Source organism: Xenopus laevis, chromosome 7S (assembly GCF_017654675.1).
Source record: "Xenopus laevis strain J_2021 chromosome 7S, Xenopus_laevis_v10.1, whole genome shotgun sequence".
Taxonomy (NCBI): domain Eukaryota; kingdom Metazoa; phylum Chordata; class Amphibia; order Anura; family Pipidae; genus Xenopus; species Xenopus laevis.
The window spans coordinates 101,065,377-101,088,627 of NC_054384.1; the positions used below are offsets into that span (position 1 = coordinate 101,065,377).

General features: G+C 36.0%; 1 protein-coding gene across 1 annotated transcript in view; it reads right to left on the reverse strand.

Annotated features, from left to right (window-relative positions):
* Positions 1 to 23,251, reverse strand: part of grin2d.S (glutamate receptor, ionotropic, N-methyl D-aspartate 2D S homeolog) — a 111,110-nt gene that overhangs the window by 12,270 nt on the left and 75,589 nt on the right. The window contains exons 8-11 of the mRNA XM_041570645.1: positions 19,603 to 19,832; positions 11,496 to 11,656; positions 9,739 to 9,926; positions 4,413 to 4,645 (exon numbers count right to left, since the gene is read on the reverse strand). Coding sequence (XP_041426579.1) covers positions 4,413 to 4,645; positions 9,739 to 9,926; positions 11,496 to 11,656; positions 19,603 to 19,832 — 812 coding nt within the window. The remainder of the gene's footprint in view (positions 1 to 4,412; positions 4,646 to 9,738; positions 9,927 to 11,495; positions 11,657 to 19,602; positions 19,833 to 23,251) is intronic.

Here is a 23,251-nt window from a genome sequence, read left to right on the forward strand (position 1 = left end):
ATAACTTTTGGAACCCCAATTGTAAAATGGTATTCCTTCTCCTTTAATAAATAGTCCTCCGTACATCTAGTCATGATCTCAAGCCTTTTACTGGTCTTTCCATAGGGCCCATCTTTCTCTATAATCTAAGGGCTTGAAAACATTAAAGTGAAGAATTGTTTGTGTACTGGCAGCAGTGGAAGGGGTAATTGAATTCCCCGAAAGAATCTAGTACCTTTAAAATATAAATTTTAAAGGCACTAGATTCTTTCGGGGAATTCAATTACCCCTTCCACTGCTGCCAGTACACAAACAATTTGGGTCAATTTGGGTAAATTGGAAGAATAAAATTTGTACATTTGCAGTAAGGGGTTAACACAAAGGGCAGCATTCCAGATATGGATGTGAGTCATGTACACAAACACATCAAACTCTCATGTCTTTTAATCTGTTCTTCAGGGTGATCTTTATGTCTTCTTGTTTGTCCTTGTTTTAGGTCATTAATTTTTGAGAAACAGTAACAAGGAGACGCAATGGAAGAGAAGAGCAAGGGGAGAGACATAAAAAGATTTAGAGAGAGAGAGAGAGCTATTAGCAATCACCTGAGAAATCACTGTGTGATCAAGAGATGCATTTTCAGGCAGCTGCTAATGTGGTTGGCATGTTAATTACATGGTCGCTGTCATGTCAGAGGAAACAAATTAAATGCAGTTCATCTATGAAGAACCGTGAGCTTAGCAATGAAAGATCTAGGGTGGAATGTAATATGTTTCGCTAGGGCAAAAAACGGGTCGCAAAGACGCCTGCGGACGTTATCGACCATATTTGTGTTATTTTTTACGTAAATTCCTGCGTTTCGCCACCGGCGAATAAATTCACGAAACTGCAGAGAAAATTCGCCATAGTCCAAACAAATGGCAGCCGACAGCGTTTCACAAATCTTTTGCAGTTTCGTGAATTTCACTGAATATTTTCGAATTTTTCAGCAAAGTGAAACAGGACAAATTCGCCCATTACTATTCACAGTGGATGTAAAAAAAAAACATTTTTTACAAAACGACAAAATATTTAACAAAACTCCAGAGCAGGTGTTAAAGGTTTTCACTGTGCAATTAATATTCACAATGCAATAAATGCCAAAAGTAGAATTTTACATTGCGACAGGTGAATTTTTATTCACAGTTCACAAGTTTTGCTCTTTGCGAATTGTATTACATTTCCCCCCTAGAGTTTAAAATCAGCTTGGTAGAAATGTGAAACAGGGAAAAAGTGCAACAGAGCAGCAACTTTGAATGAAGTAAGGTCAAGATATCCAGTTGTGTGAATGGGTAAATCTGCCATTGACTTCTACATAAACTCAGCAGGTCTGAGTTGGAGTACTTCTTTATTCTCACTTTTAACACCATCAGAGTTTAATAAATCACAAAAAATATCAAGTTTTTTTCTATGAAAGAATGGTGTTTTCCCCATTAAAAGAAAAAAAAAAACCAGACTTTAAAAAATAACCCCCTCAGTTTCCCCAGGAGACTTGCTTATCTTAAATAGCTACAACTGTATCTTTGCTTATCTTAAATTGTTACAAATGTATATAAACGCAGGTGTTGAGTATTCTGGGTTTTCTGCCAAAAAGCCGCTTATTTTAATTAGGTTTCAAAAACGTTGTATACTTTTCTGGCAGGAGATCAAAGAGAAAATATGTTTTAATAAAAAGCCGGGACTAAGAGCTGAGCTGTCAACATTGGGACTGTCCCGCAGAAAATGGGACAGTTGGGAGGGAAAACATTTTGGTTGGGGAAGCTGTGAAAAATGCAGAATCATTTGCTCATAACTAGCAATAAACAGAATTATGGGGGTTACGAAATAAAAATCATTCAGTTTGTCCAGGAACAACATTTACTGGTCATCTCTTTAGAAGCAAACATTGTATAAAAACTAGGGCATCTTTTTTTTTTTACACCTTTTTCCCTCAGGCTTTAACTAATTTAAAGGGACAGTATATAGCCAAAACACCTTTGCTAAAAAGTAACACCATAAATAGGACTTGTATTAATAAAATAATTTTGTCTGGTCTTTTAATTTAAAAAATCCATTATTTTCTATTTTTTCCATTAATAAGCAAATCTGGACTGGGATTCACAATAGGTCCTGGCATTCAAGTACACAGAGGCCCAAGCAACCCAACACCAGCCCCTCTGACATTTGCCAAAATGCACAGATTAGCAGTAGTGATGGGCGAATTTGTTCGGCAGGCACGAATTCGCGGCGAATTCGGGCGCCGGCGTCAAAAACGGGCGCTGGCGTCAAAAACGAGACGTGGCGAAGCAAAACGGCGCAAATTCGCCCATCACTAATTGCCAGTCCGGGCCTGTTCATAAGCACTCGTTTGCACGTTTTCCAGTGAGCAACTGCCCCTCAACTCTATACCAGGGCTATTTGTTTAAAGTTCTTTATTTACCTTAAAGCAAACACACCCCTATTTTCTCTAAGCAGCAGCCTTTGAGCAACTCTTTATCAGAGGAATTCTCAGTAGACACGTGGAGGTGTACTTATTGGAGGCCGAATTGTAATTTTTTAGAGGTTTTTAAAACCAGGATTAAATTAAGTTTCTCTAACACCATGAATTCCATAAAAGTTTTTAAAAAATCTGTATATAAAAAGTACGAACAGAACAAAATGCTGAACAACATGCTAAAACGAAAACCTCTAAAAATGTGAGTTTTCCAGATAATTACTAGCAAATAAATCAAATCCAAAAACCTTTCAAAGTCCAAATTGATTACAAAATGGTCCAATTGGATCAGAGAAGTTCCCTTTGACTTCGAATAAACTTCAGTTCAGTGTAAGACGCGCCGGGAGAGTTCGGCGCTCTTTTACCTCCTATCGCGTCTCGTCTTTGGTTCCTGTACGCAGGCGCGCACTTCCACATGTTCCTTCTGTGTTGACGCTGAGCGTCATTATGCGTGTGTCACGGCGCTGAGCATTGTGACGTCGTGGATTCGGGGCCGGATTCAAATTTGGCGCCAAAACTCATTTAAAGCTCCAGTCCTCCACTTGTGAGTGCCCAAGCTAGGCTTCCGTTTACTGTTCCTGCTCAAGCATATCTCTACTTCATTTATTCGTTTTTTTTAACTCCTGCCTGACTCTCATTCACAAATCCTGCCGCCTGCCTTTGATTCTGATTCTTCGGCTGTTTGACTATGTCTTTTCTAAATCCTTGCTGGTACCTCGTTTTTGGACTTTTTCCTGAACCCTGCACTTTTTGTTGGTTTTCCGCAGCACAAAGCCCAGGGCCCCAAAAGGGCATCGGTGAACACCAGAGACCACAGGGTAACCTGTGCAACAGAGTGTACCCGTCACTGCGCAAGGTTCTGATAACGAGAACGTTACACCCAGCTTGTACTTGCCACATTTTTGTATTAGACTTTTTTTGTGGGTTTTACACTTAGGGGCAGATTTATCAAGGGTCGAAGTGAATGCGAGGGAATTTTCAAAGTAAAAAAATTCGAAATTCAAGTAATTTTTTGGATACTTCGACCATCGAATAGGATACTATGACTTCGAATTTACTTCGACTTCGATTCGAAGTAAAAATCGTTTGAATATTTGACCATTCGATAATCTAAGTGTCTGTTTAAAAAAACTTCAACTTCAATACTTCGCCAAATTAATCCTGCCGAAGTGCTATGTTAGCTTATGGGGACCTTCTAGACCATTTTTCTAAGTCTTCACACATCGAAGTAAGATCGAAAAATTTTACTTTGATCGTTCGATGGCCAAATTCTGTGAAAAATACTTCGACTTCGATATTCGAAGCATACATACATATCCCATAATTAAAACAATAGGCAAAAAGCATGTTCAGCCAAATCCCTGTTCATTGAGCTCATGTTGATACGGCATGTATACTGTCACTTTAATAAACAACTTAAACCAAATAGTCATGTTCACATTTTTTGGTGGAAGACGCCAATGCCAGCCCCATTTTTCTATCTCAAATGTTTTAAAAAACAAATTAATGCATCTATTAAAGACAATTCCCGGCGACTTTTACAGGAACTCACCAGCTGAGTTTTTTTCTGGCAACCTTTTGCATCTTTAATAAATCCTCACTTTTTGATGGTTTCAAAAAAATCCTCACAAGCATATTTGTGGTTTGTTTTTGTTTTTTTACATTTTGTTAACGCCAACTCGATTTTGGATAAATCTATGTGATAACACTTTTTACTCAAAAGCTGTTACATTGGCAGCCATAAAACAGCCCACCTCCAAAATACATTATGCTCAAATACAATATCTATTGTCAATACACAACCTTACATTTCAAATTGTAAATTTTGTTTCTTAATTTTTAAAATGATTTTTCAGTTTACGATATAATACATTCACCATAATGCTTTTAAAAAAAACCCGACAAACTGAATGATTGCCTTTACCCTGCTAAATGCCAACAGGAAATCCAGTTTCCCAGAATGCCTCATGCAGTGTCGAAGCCTCCAGTATATGAGATGCTCCCAAGCAAATACAAGAAGACTCAATCCCATAGCAACCAGAAGCATATAGAATACACCAGCCATGTTGTCGATGTCTAATTTGCTGCTCATCACCTCAATTTTATCATTATGGCAAATTCCTGATAACCATAGTCTCTCCAGCATCTCAATCTCATCTGTGAAAACAAAAAGAAAACAGTGAAGGCATTGAGGTCGGGGAAAGTCTTGCCGGGTGATGTTATGATGGCACATACTATAAATACTATTTAGAGTTGCTTGGACAAACACAATATCTAAGATTATTCTGATCTCAATGGAGAATGAAACCCCCAATGAAAAAAGCCCCTTCCACGTAAATATCTGCAATGGGCATCATTTGAAAGGGTTGAACATGATGAACCATTGTCTTTTTTTTTTACTCTCATTTTTGGGTAATTATTGTGTTAAAGTAATAATGATGCCATATAAAGAAACCAAGAAGCTGTTGGACACAAATAGGGGATCTTTGGGGAAAGCAGCTGGCCTGAGGAAGTCCTGTTTAACAGAACTGTCCTAAATGTTCTGCCAGTGGCCATTAACATTAGGACACAGTTTTGCCAGATCGTTTTTGCAGCTGAGAATTACAGTGCCAGCACTTATTCAGTATGCAAGAATATTTGAGTAATGACACTTGGGGTATTCTAACCGACGCTTTGGTCAATATCCATCCCCATCCATGTGTTACCATTTCTGTTAAAGATGGAGGGGAAAAAGTACTTACCTGCAAGTAAGTGCCAGTGCCAGTGCTGGCTTTGTGCACATCGCAGCACTTTGCCAGGCGTAAATTTGCCTGGACAATGCTAATTCACGAAGGTTCGAAGTTGCACACAGGGTACTGAACGCTTGCGAAGTTGCGCTAGTGAAGATACGATCAGCAGTTCAAAGTTACACTAGAGTTGGCTAATTTGCATACAGCGTCCAGTTAAAGTACAATGGCCGTATATGCTGCAGCAAATGCATTACACTACACAAGGCCACGGAACCTTAATAAAATGATGTAGAGGTATTATAATGCCCTACACATGTGCCCAAAGTATAGTTTAGATGCCATATGTTATCAAATGTAGGGGGGAAGGAGGGTACCCCAAAAAAAGATTTCAATCTTTTTCAGCCTATCACCCTGTCAAAAGAAAAAGACGCCAGCGTTTTTTGTGAATTTCAACTTTTTTTGGACCAAGTCCTATCTACTCTATTGCACTTCACCTGGTCTGAGGTGGTGAAGGCAAGTCTGGCGATAGAGGCAAAAGTCAGTAAAAACAAAAACCTACTGAATTTGTGTAGTAACGCTCTTTCTTCAGAGCGAAAATACGCCTGGCGTTAGAGTGCGAAGTTGCACTAGAGTCTATCTCCTTTGCTAACGTCATTTCGCCAGCGCCCCTTAGTAAATCGGTGAAATGACAAAATGAAGTTAGCCACTTCGCCCTTTAGTAAATCTCCCCCATAGGAGGTAGAAATCTGATTATGGAAAACCTGACAGAGACAGATGGACCACCAATAAGAAAGGGGGGGGTTCACCTTTATGTTTACTTTAGTATGTTATAAAATTAAATCAATTGCTGAATTTGCTGCTGTTTAAAAAGCTAAATACTCAAAAACAGAAAATAAAGAATCGCTTGATTTTTTTGGGGCTTTTTCCCAAAAAGTCTGAATTATTTGGATTTTTGCCTGAAAAGTCCAAAATAGTTGGATTTTCAGGCTAAATCCAGCACAGGCCACAGAAATGTCCAAATAGTAGGGGCTTCTCCCATCGATTTATATTCAACCTTGGCACGTCTGAGATGAAGGATTTTCAGATTAGGACTATTTCCATCCTCGAGTTATAATAAATCTTGAAAATTCTTGTTTTTTTTCCCACTAAAAATTAGTTTTTTATTGTAAAAAAACCTAGAATTTTTCGAGTTTTTTGCTTTCTGACTTTAACCCCCTAGATGTATATTATACAATAGAGAAACTTTACTTTTGAAAAAAAAAAATACGTTATTTGCCATTATGCAGAGCAAAACTAGATTAAATCCAAGTTGGCTGGTTTTGTTTCTTTAACAGGCATTTTCTGCCTTACACAAATAATATTAATGGGTACTTGTGGAGTGATATCTCAAAGATGTACTGCAAGATAGAGACAATCTGGGGTCATTAATAGGGTAGTGCAGCAGCAGAATGAAATGCAAATGACATTATTTTTATGCCGCACATGATGAATTCTCTGATTTTCTAATTCCATAATAACTCTGGCCAAAGCAACCTTGATTTTGTGTATAGAAGGACAAGTTGGGTTGTGTGAGTGGGGGCTGAGAAATATTACTGAAGTATAGTATAATTATTTCTATTAAGCTGCTCTATAAATCCTTACTCCCATGATTCTACTCCCTACAAATATTTAGGTATTGACTATGAAGATTTTCATTCATCCAGGTCATGGTATATCTAATATAAGTAATTCTAAAAACAACTGGACTTGCTGAGTAATCAATGTAGATGTTTCACTACTCATCCGAGCAGCTTCTTCAGTTCAACTGACTGGTGTGGGAAGTTCTCGGCATATAAACTCTTCCACTAATCATATCACAATGGCACATTGTAACTCTTCAGAGAGGTGATATCTGAAAAGGTAGGTATTGTGTGTTGAAGGATGATAAACCTTCAACCGCAAATGTATTTTAATTTATATTGAATAATAGATTAAAATTATGCTTTTTGCTTTATTCCATCTCCTCACTAAGGTCCGTTTACTAAAATATTAATAGATTTTTTTCACTAATTAAATATTTCCTATAAAAAATTGTATTATTATTAATTTCTCTAAAACACAAAAAATTTGAGATTTATTAACCACGAAAAAACATATTTTGCTAACTCATACTTATGGTATTTCTGGATTTAGAGAAAATACGTTTATTCGTAATTTCTAAAACCCCTAAAATGAGAATGTTTATTAATAAACCTACCTGTCTTTCTAATGAGTAACTACTCCCCCTTTTTGGTGTAAACATTAAGGGGCAAATTTACTTAAGGTCGAATATTGAGAGTTAATTAACCCTCGATATTCGACTGTCAAAGTTATATCCTTCAACTTCAAATATCGAAGTCGAAGGATTTAGCGCTATTCGTTCGAACAAACGAACGATTAAATCCTTCAAATCATTCGATTCGAAGGATTTTAATCAGACTGTAATTTTTGCTCAACAAAAGTCAACAATTTCCCTATATCCTAAAGCTTTAAGATCATAAACAGGATTTTGAGGAAAGAAATGACTCTGCCCAGATTGGCTTATTTAAGTTAGCAACAGAATGGTGTTAATGGAAGAACCATCATTTATAAATAATGCATTGCTTGCAGTGTCCTTACTTATGGCCATTATGGCCAGTCGATTAGACTATAACGCATCACCTTATTCGACACTTGAAATTATTTTAAAAGCATACCATGCTATCTACCGAAATGAAAAAGTTGTTCACTAATAGAATATAATGAGAAGGAAAAGAAAGATTCCTATCACACCAGAGTTTTCCTCCTGGGGCCACAAGTCCTTGTTGTACCATATCCCATATAATGGCAAATAAGAGATTCATATTAGGCTGTACTAAGAGCTGGGATTCAATTATATCGGGATGGTTGCAGGCTCTGCAGCTGGGGGTTCAAGGGATGATGTAGGGGGTCCTGAAGCTGCAAGCCCAGTGGGCCCTGGGCCCCCCAGGCCAAAGCTGTTTGTAGGTGTATAAAATCTTGATTCCACTTCACTCAAATGTGTCTTTAAAACAGACCCAAAAACAAAGCAAAACAGTAAGTAAATATCACTGCAACAATATATGTGAATAAATGTAGTTTATATAACAGATGGTGTCTTTAGTCGTACTAATTAGCATAGCAAGTTAGCCATCAGTCCAGAGACCTATTACAGTTATGGGCACTGCAGGGGCAAGAGCTTTCATGGCTGAATGCTGGAATTAAAACATTGTCCTGTTGAGTTCAATATGTGATTATATTGGCACCAAAAACACCCCTAAGCATACAGTTTGCCACAAATCACCCGTTTTACAATTTGTTCTCATACTAGCACTAATTCCATGATTCCAGAATAGATAAAAAGGAGATTTAACAAGAGGAAATAAATAATGTTTTTTATATTTTAATTGGAGAGCTGAACTGGATTTCCAGTAGAGACTGACCCAGAATATTTTAAAACTGTCATACTTTACGCCACTGTTGTCAAAAAACACTTGTGGTTTGAATTGAATTTGAGTGTCTTTATTTTGTCTATTTTTAAAGCCCTTAACATTACATCCAAAAAACACAGTAAAGTCCCAGTATAATTATGGGGCTTTTCGTTTTATCAATAATGATTTATTTCTGTCAAGTTTTTTCGAAATCAGAGTTACACGGGGAGGGTTATTTACTAAAATCTGAATTGTTCTGATTATTTGAATAAAAAAAGTCCAACCAAACTAGAATCCATGATTTGACCTTATTTATTATTTAAAAAGCATTATTTAATTGGATTGGGGGAATACTTTTGCCTGAAAACACCAAAATAGTCAGATTTTTGCCTAATTCCAGTGCATGCCACAAAAACTTCCAAATTGGATAGGCAGTGAACCTCTCCCCTTGACTTATATACAACTTCGGTAGGTCTGAGATGGAGGAATTTTGTATTTAACTATCCTTGGGGTATAAAAAATTTGAGTTTTTTGCATTCAGACTTTATCCCCCTGTGTAGTTGATTTATGAAAGTTCAGATTTTCAGATTCTGACTTCTTGCAGCATCGGACTTCAATTAATCCCAAAAAATGAGTTTTGCACCAAAAAGCCAGACCAGACTTTAGTAAATAACCCATGAAAAATAAAAACTCATTTTAATAGATAACCCCCTCAGTGATTAATTTGGGGTACACTCACTGACTTATATACACCCCCATAACAAAAGGTTTAGGTTTATTTATTTCTAATTAATGTATTGGAAAATGGTTCAGTTAATATTGAGTTACCAGGCAGTAACCAATCAGTGGCTTGGGGGGGAGCATATTTGCTTTTGAATTTGAGCTGAATGCTAAAGATCAACTGAAACTGAATTGTTCCTTTAAGCAATTCTATTTCAGTTTATATACCCTTTAAGTTAGCTATTGATTCTTCTTTAAGCATTAAGATCACTGGTGATGCTGTAAAATAACTTCTACTTGACATTATTAGAATAATACATAACCAAATCTAAAAAAACCAAGTGATGAGACTTACCATCTCCTAGAAACTGAAGCAATGCAAGGTCTACAGACCGTTTCCACTTTGAGCCTTTCTGTAAAGCAATTCCATATCCTGTTGTAGCAAATACTTTTCCGCTGCCAATGGTAACCAGTTTACAACCCTCATCCTTTCGAGCCATATAGTTCAAAACGGCTGCATCATAAATGAATGCATCCAGTTTCCTAAACAAAGTTCAGAGTTACAAGAAATTAACTTAGAGATGAGAAGTTAAAGGTCAAAAGACATTATTCAAATATGTTTTTGAATAGTTTTATGGGAAAAATGCTGTTAAATTGTTTTAAATGTAAAAGCTGATTAGCATTTTTTGTAGCACCAAAAGGAACAATTTTTGTAGGGGTTAACAGAGAGTTTATAGTCCATGTATGATCCAACATAAACCTTCATCTAAAAGAATGGAGGCCAAAAAGGCCAGTTTCAAAATTAACAAAACAGAATTGCCTTTATAAAGAATGATGTTGGACCCTTTTGGAATTAACCACACTATCCACAGGCATGTCCAATTAATACAAAAACTTTCACAGTGTTGATGGTATTTACATGATTATGATATATTTGGTCTGCATTGTACATTTTCCTTACCCTAATTGCGCAAAATAATATCATGTCAAGCAGCCTGTGAGACCAACGAAAAAGTTGAGATGGGCAAACCTCTTTTGCTTCTCCAAAAAAATCATGAAACAGCGAAAAAAACTCACAAAAAGTTTGTGAAATGCATTGAAGTCAAAAATAAAAAAAAGCGACAATTTTTATACACTTGACTATTTTGTACACATGCATTAAAGTCAATGGGCATCCAAATAAATTTGACGTGCAACAATTTTTCTGTGCGCCAATTTTAAAGTGCGATAAGGCAGATTTTGTGCCTGTGAATTTTCACTGCAGTTTCGTGAATACATTCACTGGCAAAATGTTGAAATTTGCGCAAATCCATGCCTGGCGAATTTATTCGCCCATCACTACAAAAAAGTTGTGATCAATATATGGGCTTTATCTTTACATAATATGGTGCCTTGACAATTGTATTTATCATAAATAATGAATTGCTAAAAAAAAAAAAAAGAAGAAGAAATTAGGCCCAGGGATGTTATAATAATACAGTACCTTGTACATGATCCAAACTAAGAAATAATTAATTCTCATTGGAAACAAAATGGGTTATTTAATGTTTACATTATTTTCTAGCAGACTTAAAATATAACGATCCAAATTACGGAAAAATCTGTTATCCAGAAAACCCCAGGTCCCGAGCATTCTGAATAACAGGTCTCATACCTGTAGTTTATCTAGCTGAGAGTGTTCTCACATCCCTTTTGTTCTTTTTTATTTTTGCAAATTGATCCTACAGAAAAAAAGCCAAAACCTCCATGTAGATGTTGCATCCTCATACTCATATTATTAATGGTGGTCCTATGCCTTTTAAAAATAGGGGCTGGTCTTCAAGACCCCCCCTCCCTATAACCTTCAGTGGGTTATTAGTGTTTTAATCATATTCTTTGGTCATGAGTAACGCAACCAAGGATAAATACAAGTCGATCAAAAATATGAACAGAAGTAAATATTTAGGACCCCCATATGGAATTTCTTTTACAAAGTATGGTGGCTGGGCAATTTTATGATCATAACTTTAAAATCCTTTGTGTTGAAACTGTGGAATAAAGAATAAACTTGATAGGACTGAGCAACATGTTTAGATCTACTCAACACCCTGACCCAAGTTAGTCATCACTTACCCAGTCTTCAGATTTTGCAAGGCGTCCTCCACATGCCGCTGGTTGTATTTGATCATGTAGGCATGCATATCTGGGTAATTGCTGCGGATGTTCTTTTCAGTACTGCCATTGGGAACAGTGCCAAATTTGAGAGGCGGGTACTGTTCATGAGGTCTCTGGAACTAATTTAAAGAAAAAAAAGAACATTTGCAAAATTCAAATCTACAATATAGGAGCAAGATATGTTTAACAAAATAGGTTTTTTTTTGCTAAAATTATTCAGTTCATTGAAAATAAATCTATGGAATATGTTATATCTTTGCCATATTAAGATTGTTGCTTTCCCAGTGGCCAAAATATTATAGGCTGAGTCTGTTTATATACATCTCCTTGCTCCTAATCATAAATGACAAGCATATAATCTGCTGCCTTTAGCAGATGTTCCACACAGCATCATGAACTATCTGATCTAATTGTGGCGAATTGGGTCTAGTGCTTTGTGTGGGTTATTTCAAGTCTCTGATTGTTTACAGTTATCCTCTTTCTGCATGTCCTGCTATCTACAGTAAGGGGCAGATTTATCAAAGGTCAAGGTAAAAAAAAAATTCGAATTTTGAGGTATTTTTTGTGTACTTTGACTAGGGAATATCAATGTGAAAAATGTGGAAAAAAAAATTAAAATGTGAAAAAATTTGAAAATTCGAATATCAAAATTTATCATATACTGCTTCTCTAAAAATTCGACTTCAACTATCCGCCATCTAAAACCCGCCAAATTGCTGTTTTAGCCTATGGGGTGGACTTTTAATCGAATTCGATCGAATGCTCTATTCCTTCGATTTATATGATTCAAATTCGCCCGAATACGGACCTAGTCGATTGAAAACGGATCTATTCGACCAAAAAAAAGCTTTGACTTCATTTTTGTTGGTCTATTTGAATTTAAATTTCAACATTTTTTCAATTCGAAATTCGACCCTTGATAAATATGCCCCTAAATGTTCTGGAATATATATATCAGTGAGCCATAAGCATCATTTCTCAACAGTCTCATTTTATCAGGAGCATACTGTAAATTAACATGGATTTTAATGAAACAAACCACTATTATATGATTGACTAATAAAGTCATAAACATATATGCAGGGATAAGATACGTTATCCTGAAACCCGTTATTAAGAAAGTTTCAAATTATAGAAAGATTGTCTCCCTAGACTTTATTATAATTAAATAATCCAATTTTTTTAATGATTTCCTTTTTCTCTGTAATAATAAAACAGTACCTTGTACTTGATTCCAACTAAGATATAATTAATCCTTGTTGGAAGCAAAACCAGCCTATTGGGTTTATTTAATGCTTACATGATTTTCTAGTAGACTTAAAGGGCCAGTAACATAAAAAAAATTAAAAATAAATTCGTTTGTACATAACAAAGAAAAAACCAAGACACCTTTAACTTTAAATTCGCAAAGTCTTTATTAAGAACTTTGCGAATTTAAAGTAAAATGTGTCTTGGTGTTTTTTTTTCGTTATGCACAAACTAATTTTTTTTAATAAAATTTATGTTACTGGTTCTTTAAGGTATGAAGATCCAAATTACAGAAATCATTATCTGGAAAACCCTAGGTCCCAAGCATTTTGGATAACAGATCTCACCTTTATATTTATTAGATTAGGACAATGTTCTTCTAAATTTATAACTATTTGATATTTTATGTGGTCAGATAAGTTTTTATATAACCTTCTTCTTCAATTATTATCCCACTCCATACCTACAGACTTATGGCATGTCCAACTTACTATACTATTTTCTAAAAAAGATCATCTGGATACACATCCTCTCCAAAACAATGATTTGTGTAAAACTTAAGTTTTAAAGCATATATAAAAAAAGGAACATTGCTTAGGCTGTTCTAAGTTCTGTACATTTGTAGTTTACATCATTTTCTTCTTTAGTTTCAGCGATATTTAAATTTTTATTAACTGCAAACCTGCTGCTCTGTCCCTGTAACTGTATGATTGGAGAGATAGACATTCAGAAGGAAAATGAGTACTGTTCTGATGTTGCTCTGCTCAGGAAAGAGATAGTCTTCTGAGGTTTCTGATCTCTTTCCTGAGCAGAGCAACATTAGAACAGTCCTCTGTTTTACTTCTAAATGTCTCTATCCTATATCTCTGACTGATTGCTTAAACTCCTGGCTCACACTTGATTTGTCTTCCTTTGCTCCATACATTGGCAAGCAGCACCACAAGCCCCTATGGAAATACCTACAAGTAACCTTTCCGTCTTATGTCCGGCATCCTAAAGCTCTTCTTATTAGCAATGAGCCAATCTGGTAAGACTTACTTTTTGGAGACTTAATAAACTCAGAGCAAAAAGATGGCAAACATTTTTTCAGTGGCTACTACTTACAATTAACTATCTTTCCAGAGGACAATTGTCCTATAGAACAGGGGTCCCCAACCTTTTTTACCCATGAGCTACATTCAAATGTAAATGAGGGTCCTCAACCTTTTATTACCCATGAGCAGCCTACAGAAGACTTTGTTTGGCAGTAAAACATGCAACCTAAACATGTCTCCAAACCTGGAATTCAAAAATAAGCACCTGCTTTGAGTACACTGGGAGCAACAGCCAAGGAGTCGGAGAGAAACATGTTGGTCATGAGTGACTTGTTAATGATCATTGCTATTGAAAGTTTACTCATATATGTGAACTGGATCATTGGAATTGAAAATCTGGCCCACTTATTCCTTTCAAAACACTCCAGCTCCCAGGAACCAACAGCAAGATTCTCGAAAGAAAGAAAATATATTCCCTGTTTAGTGAAACCCTACACAAGCTTATGTCTCATTAGAGCAAGAATATAGGAAAAACACTTCTATTCACTTTGGTTACTCTTTAACCATATATATTTTACAAATGTAAATGAGGCAAGATAATAAATAGAGTACTCAGGGTAAATTTATCCTTAATAACTTAGCGACAGGCCTTCCCTATAGTAAAAACTTTTGTCTTTATAAATCAAGGCAAAGAAGGTCACATTTATTTGACAACAGAACATATTCAGAAGGAGAATTTAACTGGCTAAAAATAAACATAATAACTAATGATTTTTTTAAATTCTATATCTCATTAAACATCCCAATATATATAGTATAATGTGTTTTTGTTCAACAGACAAACCATCTGAAGACAAAAGAAAGAGAAGCAATGAGAGGCAAGAACATTCTGCCCCATAAATGTCTAAGCTATTGAACACCAAACTAAGAAATGTATATAAATCGTATTAAATGAATCTTCTGTTTTCTTTTGTAACAGACCAAATCTCATTTACAATTGTGTGGTTTATCTCCATGCACATCTCTCTTCTGTAATTAGATATCTGTTCCATAAGAGAATTGAGGAGAAAAATGACAAGGTTCAATTTATTAAGATGAAGTTGAGGCAGCAATTGGGCATTTTTGGGACCTTCTATTCACTCCAGTGAGCAGCATGAGAAATCACATCTCTCGGGAAAGGGGACACAGATCAAAGGATCCATGACAGAGGGTAATTTTTCAGTATTTTTCCAGCACTGGTCTGGATTAAATATACCTTGTGCTTTTTTTGACACAAGAATGAAATATTTTTCTGTGTAATGAGGATGATTCTTGTTTTAACAACATTTTCAAGATATAGCTTTGCATATGGTTTCTATTGCTATTTGCAATCTGTTAGTATTTGCATTAAGCATATATAATTTATATATGAGTGTATATGAGTATATATAAGCGTAACACAATGTTAAACATTTTTTTTTTATTTCCCGAGCGTTAAATTAACTACTTATGTATATTTTATGTATATTTATATTTTGAAGTGTAGGAAGAAGACCGGACCACCTAGAAAAAAACATGATCATACACAAACTCTTTGCAGATATTGCCCTGGCTCGGGAACTGAGGTTTCCTGGATGAGCAATTTACGTATCTTTAATTTGGACCAAATTTAAATATAATTAAAAACCCAACAGACCCAATGGGATTATTTGGACACGAATAAGGATGACTTATATCTTAGTTGGGATCAAATACCAGCTGCTGTTTTATAGTTATAGAGAAAAGATTATTTTTAAAAATTTATTTTTTTTTTATTAAAAGGGAGTCTATGGGAGATGGCCTTTCTGTAATTTGAAACTTTCTGGATAACAGGTTTCAGGATAACAGATCCTGTACCTTTTCTCACAATATACACTGTTTTTAGCATTTTCTGTCTCAGAGCTCTAGGCAAAAACAGTGATTGAAGAACAAATCATAGTGACATCGAGTGACATTTCGCATTCCATTTGCAGCCACCCTCCTTTTATGTTCTATCTTTAGTTTGACGTTCATGCCTTCAAAAGGTATATCTAGAAATTCACATTGCGATGGGGCCTTTGCAATTAAGCAGAGATTTTTTTCTCCCCTAGCAATCATGAGTCAGTATTTGTTCTAATAATGAATTGGCATCAGTGTGTGTTTTTAATCCTGACTGACTAACCATTGGTTCTACAAAATGTTTTCTACCCATCGATATGTGAGATCAAGTGTTCAGAATAACTGAATGGCATTGTGCACCTGTTCAGTGACATTAGCTGTTTATAAGTATTTGGTCACAATTTAATAGGCTGGCAGTGGAAGCTAATTTAATTCATGGACACATGGATCTTTTCTTCTAACAATAACACCAGCAAAGTGCTTGTTTGAGAAGTGATGTCACGAGCAGCCAAGCAAATCCCAAGGTATATGAGCCTACAACAATGAGAAAACAGATACACAAAGTAACAAAAGCCAATCTGTCTTCTGTATGGTTAGTTGTATGGCCAACCAAGGGAAAGTGTTATAATAATTGCACTGCAGGTATGGAACCTGTTATCCAGAATACTCGGATCTCTCTGCAGCCTTTGACACAGTTGACAACACACTCCTAGACATTCTATACTCAGCTGGTATTCGTGACACTGCTCTTTCATGGTTATCTTATCTGTCTGACTGTTCCTTTAAAGTTGCCTTCTCTACTTGTACTACATTCCCTCTCTCTGTTGGAGTTCCTCAAAGCTCTGTTCTAGGCCCTCTGCTGTTCTCGCTCTGTACTACTTCACTAGGAAAACGTATTCAGTCGTTTGGACTTCAGTATCACCTTTATGCTGATGACACCCAACTCTACTTGTCTACTCCTGACCTCTCTTCTTCTGTCCTATGGGGAAGGTCCCTATAGGCTTGGCTAACTTTTTTTGATCGAAGGATATTCCTTAGATTGTTGAATTAAAATCCTTCGAATCGTTGGATTCGAAGGATTTTATTGTTCGATCGAAGGAATTATCCTTCGATCGTTCGATCGAACTATCTGCGCTAAATCCTTTGACTTCGATATTCGAAGTCGAAGGATTTTAATTCCTAGTCGACCCTTAGTGAATCGGCCCCCTAAATAAAACTTATACTTTAAGGGCGTTATTTATTATTATTAGTCTCAATGCTAAAAACTCAAAACATTTCATTTTTTTACTATAAAATGGAATTTTAGAATTGGTGCGGAGAGGTCCCAATAATATTTGAAAGTTCCTGTGATCTGCGCTGAGATTAGCCCAAAAATCTGACTATTTGGGGCTTTTTGGGAAATATCTGAAAAATTCAAACTTTTCAGGAAATAACCCTGAAAAAATAGTTTGATTCAAACTAAAAAAACCTTTGAAAAAAACGTACGATTTGGGATTCTGCATGGTTTTATCGAGTTTTTCCCCGATCCAATTAAATTGAGCTTGTTTAATAATAAATAAAATCAAATCGTGGATTCTATTTTGGTCAGACTTTTTTTAAATAAAATATCAGAAATATTTGAATTTTGATAAATAAGATAAAATATAATTTGAACATCAATTAAACCCGATAAGAGTGTTTTGCCTTTAGTAAGGATTAAATATATCTTAGTTTGGATCAATTAAAGGTACTTTTTTATTTCTACAGGGAAATCGGAAATCATTTTTAAAATTTTTAAATATTTGATTACAATAAAGTCTATGGGAGATGGTCTTCCTGTAATTCAGAGCATTCTATAACAGTGCCCATACAGTATCTGTATTTGTGTCATGTCTAGTAATTCATAGCCACCATAGCACCTCCTTATGCTTCCTAACTTGCAACTCATGTGCCTGGGTCAATGTACAGAATGCAGGCATGCAACCTTTTTATTGCACTTTGCACAGTGTCCTGCTTTGTTCCTCACTGACCCCTGTATTGTTTATAAATCTCTCTGCAGTGCCTTCACTTTACGGTATGTAACTCAAGCTTTAGCCAAAATTTTCCCAAGAAGGACTGTGCTCTGAACAAATAAATACTTATGTTAGTATATTTTATGGTACAGTGAATGCTGCAAGCAAACAATGCCCATTTTCCTGCTAATATTAAATCTGATTAATTCCATTGCCTAGTATTAGTCATTGACCATGCTGCCAGATCAAGTCTTTAGCTGGCTTTGATGGTCGCAACTAATGGCTTTCAACCATCCAGGAATCACTGCACAATGTTTCCAAAAGACAATACTTTACTTATTTAATATACCAATGCTTGGTAGGGTCCTGGTAGACTGTTCACCCAATGTCTGTAGGGATCCACTGTCTCACAGATAAAAAAAGGTTGGGGATTCGCAATCTAGCATAGCAAAATGTTCCTTGATAGTAACAAAAAAGGGCTATGATTGGCCATTTGGTAGCTCCTGTGTGGACTGGCAGGCTACAGGAGGTTCTGTTTGGCAGTACACCTGTTTTTTATGCTGCCAAAACTTGTCTCCAAGCTAGGAATTCAAAAATAAGCACCTGCTTTGGGGCCATTAGGAGCAACATCCAAGGGGTTGATGAGCAACATGTTGCTCAGAAGCGACTAGCTGGGGATTACTGAGCTAGAACAATTATACAGTAAACCTGGTTCTACCACATTCAAACTTATTTTTGAGCCCACACATGTACCAACTGTATGCTTAATTAATCCAAATGGAACACAGAGGCAGATTTAGCAATGCATGGTATTTATTAATGAGCAATAACCCCTCCCATAGATCAAAATGCCGTTCAATGGCTCAATGCATTCTAAAGAGCTTTTCGAAAGATTCAGCCAAATACCGAACCGAATTAGGGGTGGGAAGGGGAAAATATTTTTACTTCCCATAATTTGCATATGAAAATTAGGATTCATATTCGGTTCGGACTGGCAGAAGGATTTGGCCGAATCTAAATCTTACCGAATCCCGAACCAAATCCTGGATTCGGTGCATCCCTAGTTTCATTGGTATTGCAAATCAAAATGTTGTACAGGTATGGGACCTGCTAACCAGAATACATGGGACCTGGGGTTTGGATCTTCATACATCAAGGGGGTTATTTGTTAAAATCCGTATATGTCTCATATTTTATTATAAAAAAAACACCACCATTCTCCCATGCCCGATTTTAGCTTATTTATTAGTAAATTATTTTGATTTAATCAGATCATGTAAAAAACTTGATAAAATCGTCCAAATCCCAAATTGCTGTAATTTTTCTGGCTTTTTACCAGAATCACTTGATTTTTTGAGTTTTTGCCCAAAAAAAAATACCTGAAGACCCCTATAACATCAATTTGAGATAGGGGTAGCTCCCATTGACTTATACATGACCTGACCAGGTATGAGATGGTGGATTTTCGGATTTGGGCTTTTGCAGCATTGGGGTATAATAAATCTCAAAAAAAGAGTTTTCTTGTGAAAAAACTAAAATTTAAAAAAAATTTGGCATTTGGACTTAAATAAATAAACCCCCAAGTCTATTAAAAAATCATGTAAGTATTAAATAAACCCAATAGGCTGGTTTTGCTTCCAGCAAGGATTAATTATATCTCAGTTTGGATCAACTACAAGCTACTGTTTTATTATTAGTGAAAAAGGATTTATTTTTTAGATATTTATTTAAAATGGAGTCTACAGTAGATGGCCTTTCTGTAATTTAGAGCTTTCTGGATAATGGGTTTCCAGATAACGGATCCCATACCTGTATGAGAGAACCTTCTCTCCTCCTACAAGGTTTTTTTTTTCTAGTTAAAACTGAGATCAACAACATGGCTTTTTAATCCCTTACTTTTTTATCACTGAGTCCAGACACTGTATCTACATATTCCTCTTGGATCATAAAGGCAGCCAGGTTGGCAGTGTAGCTAGCCAAGAATATGACTGCAAAGAACGCCCAGATAAGAACCATGATTTTGCTCGTAGTGCCTTTAGGATTTTCCACTGGAACCGAATTATTAAATACCAGTGCCCAAAGGAGCCAAATTGATTTGCCAATAGTAAACTTGGAGCCACCAGGACCTGGAGTAGGAGACAAAGACAAACAGGGAGAGAGAAACCAAAAAATATAATCTTAAATAATTTAAGAACACAAAATCATAATATTGGATTCAGTGTGATTATAATATAACATTGCATATGAGTGTTAAAATAAGTGTTAAAATAAATTGCTAACATCATGAGAGGAATAAAAACAGTTAAAGGTAATGCAAAGTACAAGGAACTTTAAATTAGCTATACCAGGTGTAAAGGTTTATTAAAGGGGTTGTTCACTGTAAACTTTTAGTATCATGTAGCGAGTGATATTCTTAAAGCATTTGTAATTGGTTTTCATTTTTTATTATATGTAGTTTGAGTTATTTTATTGTTTTATTCAGCACATCAGCAGCTCTCCAGTTGCAAGGGTTCTAATTCCCCTAGCAACCATGCACTAATTTAAATAAGATCCTGTATTATGAATAGGAGAGGCCTGAAGAGAAAAAGAAGTAATAAAAAGTAGCAATAACAATAAATTTGTAGCCTTACAGAGCATTTGTTTTTAGCTGGGGTCAGTGACCCCCATTTGAAAGCTGGAAAGAGGAAAAATTAAAAACTAGAAATAATAAATAATGAAGACTAATTGAAAAGCTGCATAGAATTGGCCATTTTATAACATACGAAATGTTAACTTAAAGGTGAACAACACTTTAAGGTATTAAAGGGCATGTAAAGGCCCTGCAGTCACACAAGCAAAAATCGGCTTCAGTTTCCTATCAGGTCAGCCTCGCTGCTGATTGGTTCCTATTCTACAGTGCAGTGTGCTGAGTGATGCCAGCTCCCCTGCACAGCCTGGGAATGGAGGCAGCAGGAAGTGGAACAGATGGGCAGAACAAGTGGGATTTTGCAGGAATTTTCAATAAAGTAACCAGAAACATTGCTTTTTGAAACACATTCCTTCTGTTTCAAAATGAGTAAAATACACTGATACCTTTTTGCTTTTTCCATAAAATGTCTCCTTTAAGAACCTTAACGTCTATGGCCTTTATACAGTATATTCCACATGTTTCAGGCAGGTGTGTTTCATTTAAATATATATTACACCCTCATGTGACATTTCCCAGAAAGTCCACTTTACTGTTTTATAGTGTATTGCAGATATGCTGCAATGGTCATATGAAATGGTAGGAATATCTGACAAATTATACTGATAGCTATATCTAATAGCTGTAGGTTGGTGCTATCTAGAATCACTGTACAAAGTGTACTGAATAAAGGAATAATGCATTAGTGTAATAATTCAGTTGCTCTAGATTTTCAAGTAGGTGTATGGGATCCGCTATCAGGAAACCCATTATCCAGAAAGCTCTGAATTATAGGAAGGTTACTTTATCTCCCATAGACATACATTTAAAAAATTATTTTTTTCTCTGTAATAGTAAAACAGTACCTTGTAGTTGATCCAAACTAACATCAAGAGGCAGATTTATTAAAAAATGTTGGTCAAAATTCAAAAATTCGAATTTTAATTCACCAACTCGAATTTAAATTTGAATGTGAGATTCACCACTCTTCGACCCTGAAAACAGTTTACCACTCTTCGACCCTGAAAACAGTTCTAATTCAAATATTCGGCGCCTAAAACCTGGCGAGTTAATTTACAAGTCAATGGCAGAGGTCAGTTGATCCATTTGAAGATATTAATTGCCTTCCTGATTGATATTCAAGTTTTTTTTGGAGAAAAAACTTAAATCAAGTTCCTTTTGAATTTGATTCAAGTTTTCAGGTCCTTCGTATTCGATCAAATATTAGACGTTCAAGTTTTTTCTTAATAACCCCCCATTCGAGAGTACATTTAAATTTATAAATAAAATTCACATAACTTCAAAATACAACCTTTGATAAATCTGCCCAATAATTATTCCTTACTGGAGTTCGGTGCAGATTCAGGGCATCAGAGTTCACAGTGACATCTTCTTCAGTAAGCTTTAGGTCTTCTTCCAGCGCTTCAGCAATTTCCATGACTTTCGGCACATGCTCAGTTGTTGTGAAACAGAAGATTGCTCCAACTGTGCATTTTTGGATTTTTGGCGGGCCCTAAAATTAATTTGCTGTGGGGCCCAGTAACATCTTGTTACACCACTGCATGTGACGTTACGCCACTCTATTCCCAAAGTTTACCAAAGAGAAGAAGATGGCACACGTGAACTCTGATGGCCTGAATCTGCAAGTAAGTAAAGATTTAGGGTCATTTGCCAAAGGTACCACCTAGGCTGGGGGGGAGCAGGAAGGGGGGTCTATGTAGGGTAGGGGGTGGGGGTTTTTATTAGCAAGGGTTTTCTTTTCCTTTAATGTTTCCATGATTTTTTAGTAGACCTAAGCTACTGTAAGTAGATCCAAATTACGCAAAGATCCGGAAAATCCCAGGTCCCGACCATTTGGGATAACAGGTCCCACATCTTTATTGAGATTAACAGTTTCACTATGAAGCAATGTGCATATTTATTTTGTTATAATATTAATTTGCTAATGTGTAGTATTGTACTGGACATGCCATTGTAGGATCATCTGCAACCCATATACAAAGCATAGGCACTTAAACAGATTATGTCAACCAGCTTTGAAACTGCCCCATTTTGTTTTGATGACAAATTTGCAAAGCACATTTGATTCAAAGAGAATTTTTTTCATGGTGTCCTTTTTTTTTGGTGACTTTTTCATACATTGGGGTCTATGGTTGTTGTTATTGTGACAAAACCAGGCAAAAAATTATACCCATCACTAATTACAGCCGATGTATAATTTATAGGCCATTGTGACTGGATAAGGTTGTAGTGTATCACAAGCAAATACTAAACTAAGGTTTACATGTGGTGCTCTAAGTATCCAACATAAATAATACTTTTATTAATTATGGTATAATTAAAAATATTCTGTGATCACTGAGGAGGTTGTGGACATCCTCCAAATGGCCACATTCAAGCTGCAGGTCTCACATTGGATAATCATATGCCTGTTTTTCGTTAGGGCTCAAAATAGTAATACTATATAGAGCAGGTGTCTCCAACCCATGAGCAATTTAGATGTAAAAAGAATTGGGGAGCAATGCAAACATTAAAAATGTTCCTAGGTGGTGCAAAATACTGTAAGTGCTGTGACTGACCATTTGGTAGCCCCATTGGGGAGCAATGCAAACATTAAAAATGTTCCTAGGTGGTGCAAAATACTGTAAGTGCTGTGATTGACCATTTGGTAGCCCCTATGTTGACTGTTGAGGTGGCTCTGTTTGGCAATTCAAACATAAGAACCTGCTTTGAAACCTTTGGGTGCAACATCCATGGGGTTGGTGAGCAATAGGTTGCTCATGAGCAACAGGTTGGGGATCACTGATATAGAGTATAAAGCTCACAGTATAATATCAGTGATTTAATTGCTGTAATTGCTGTGATAGGAATCCAATCCAA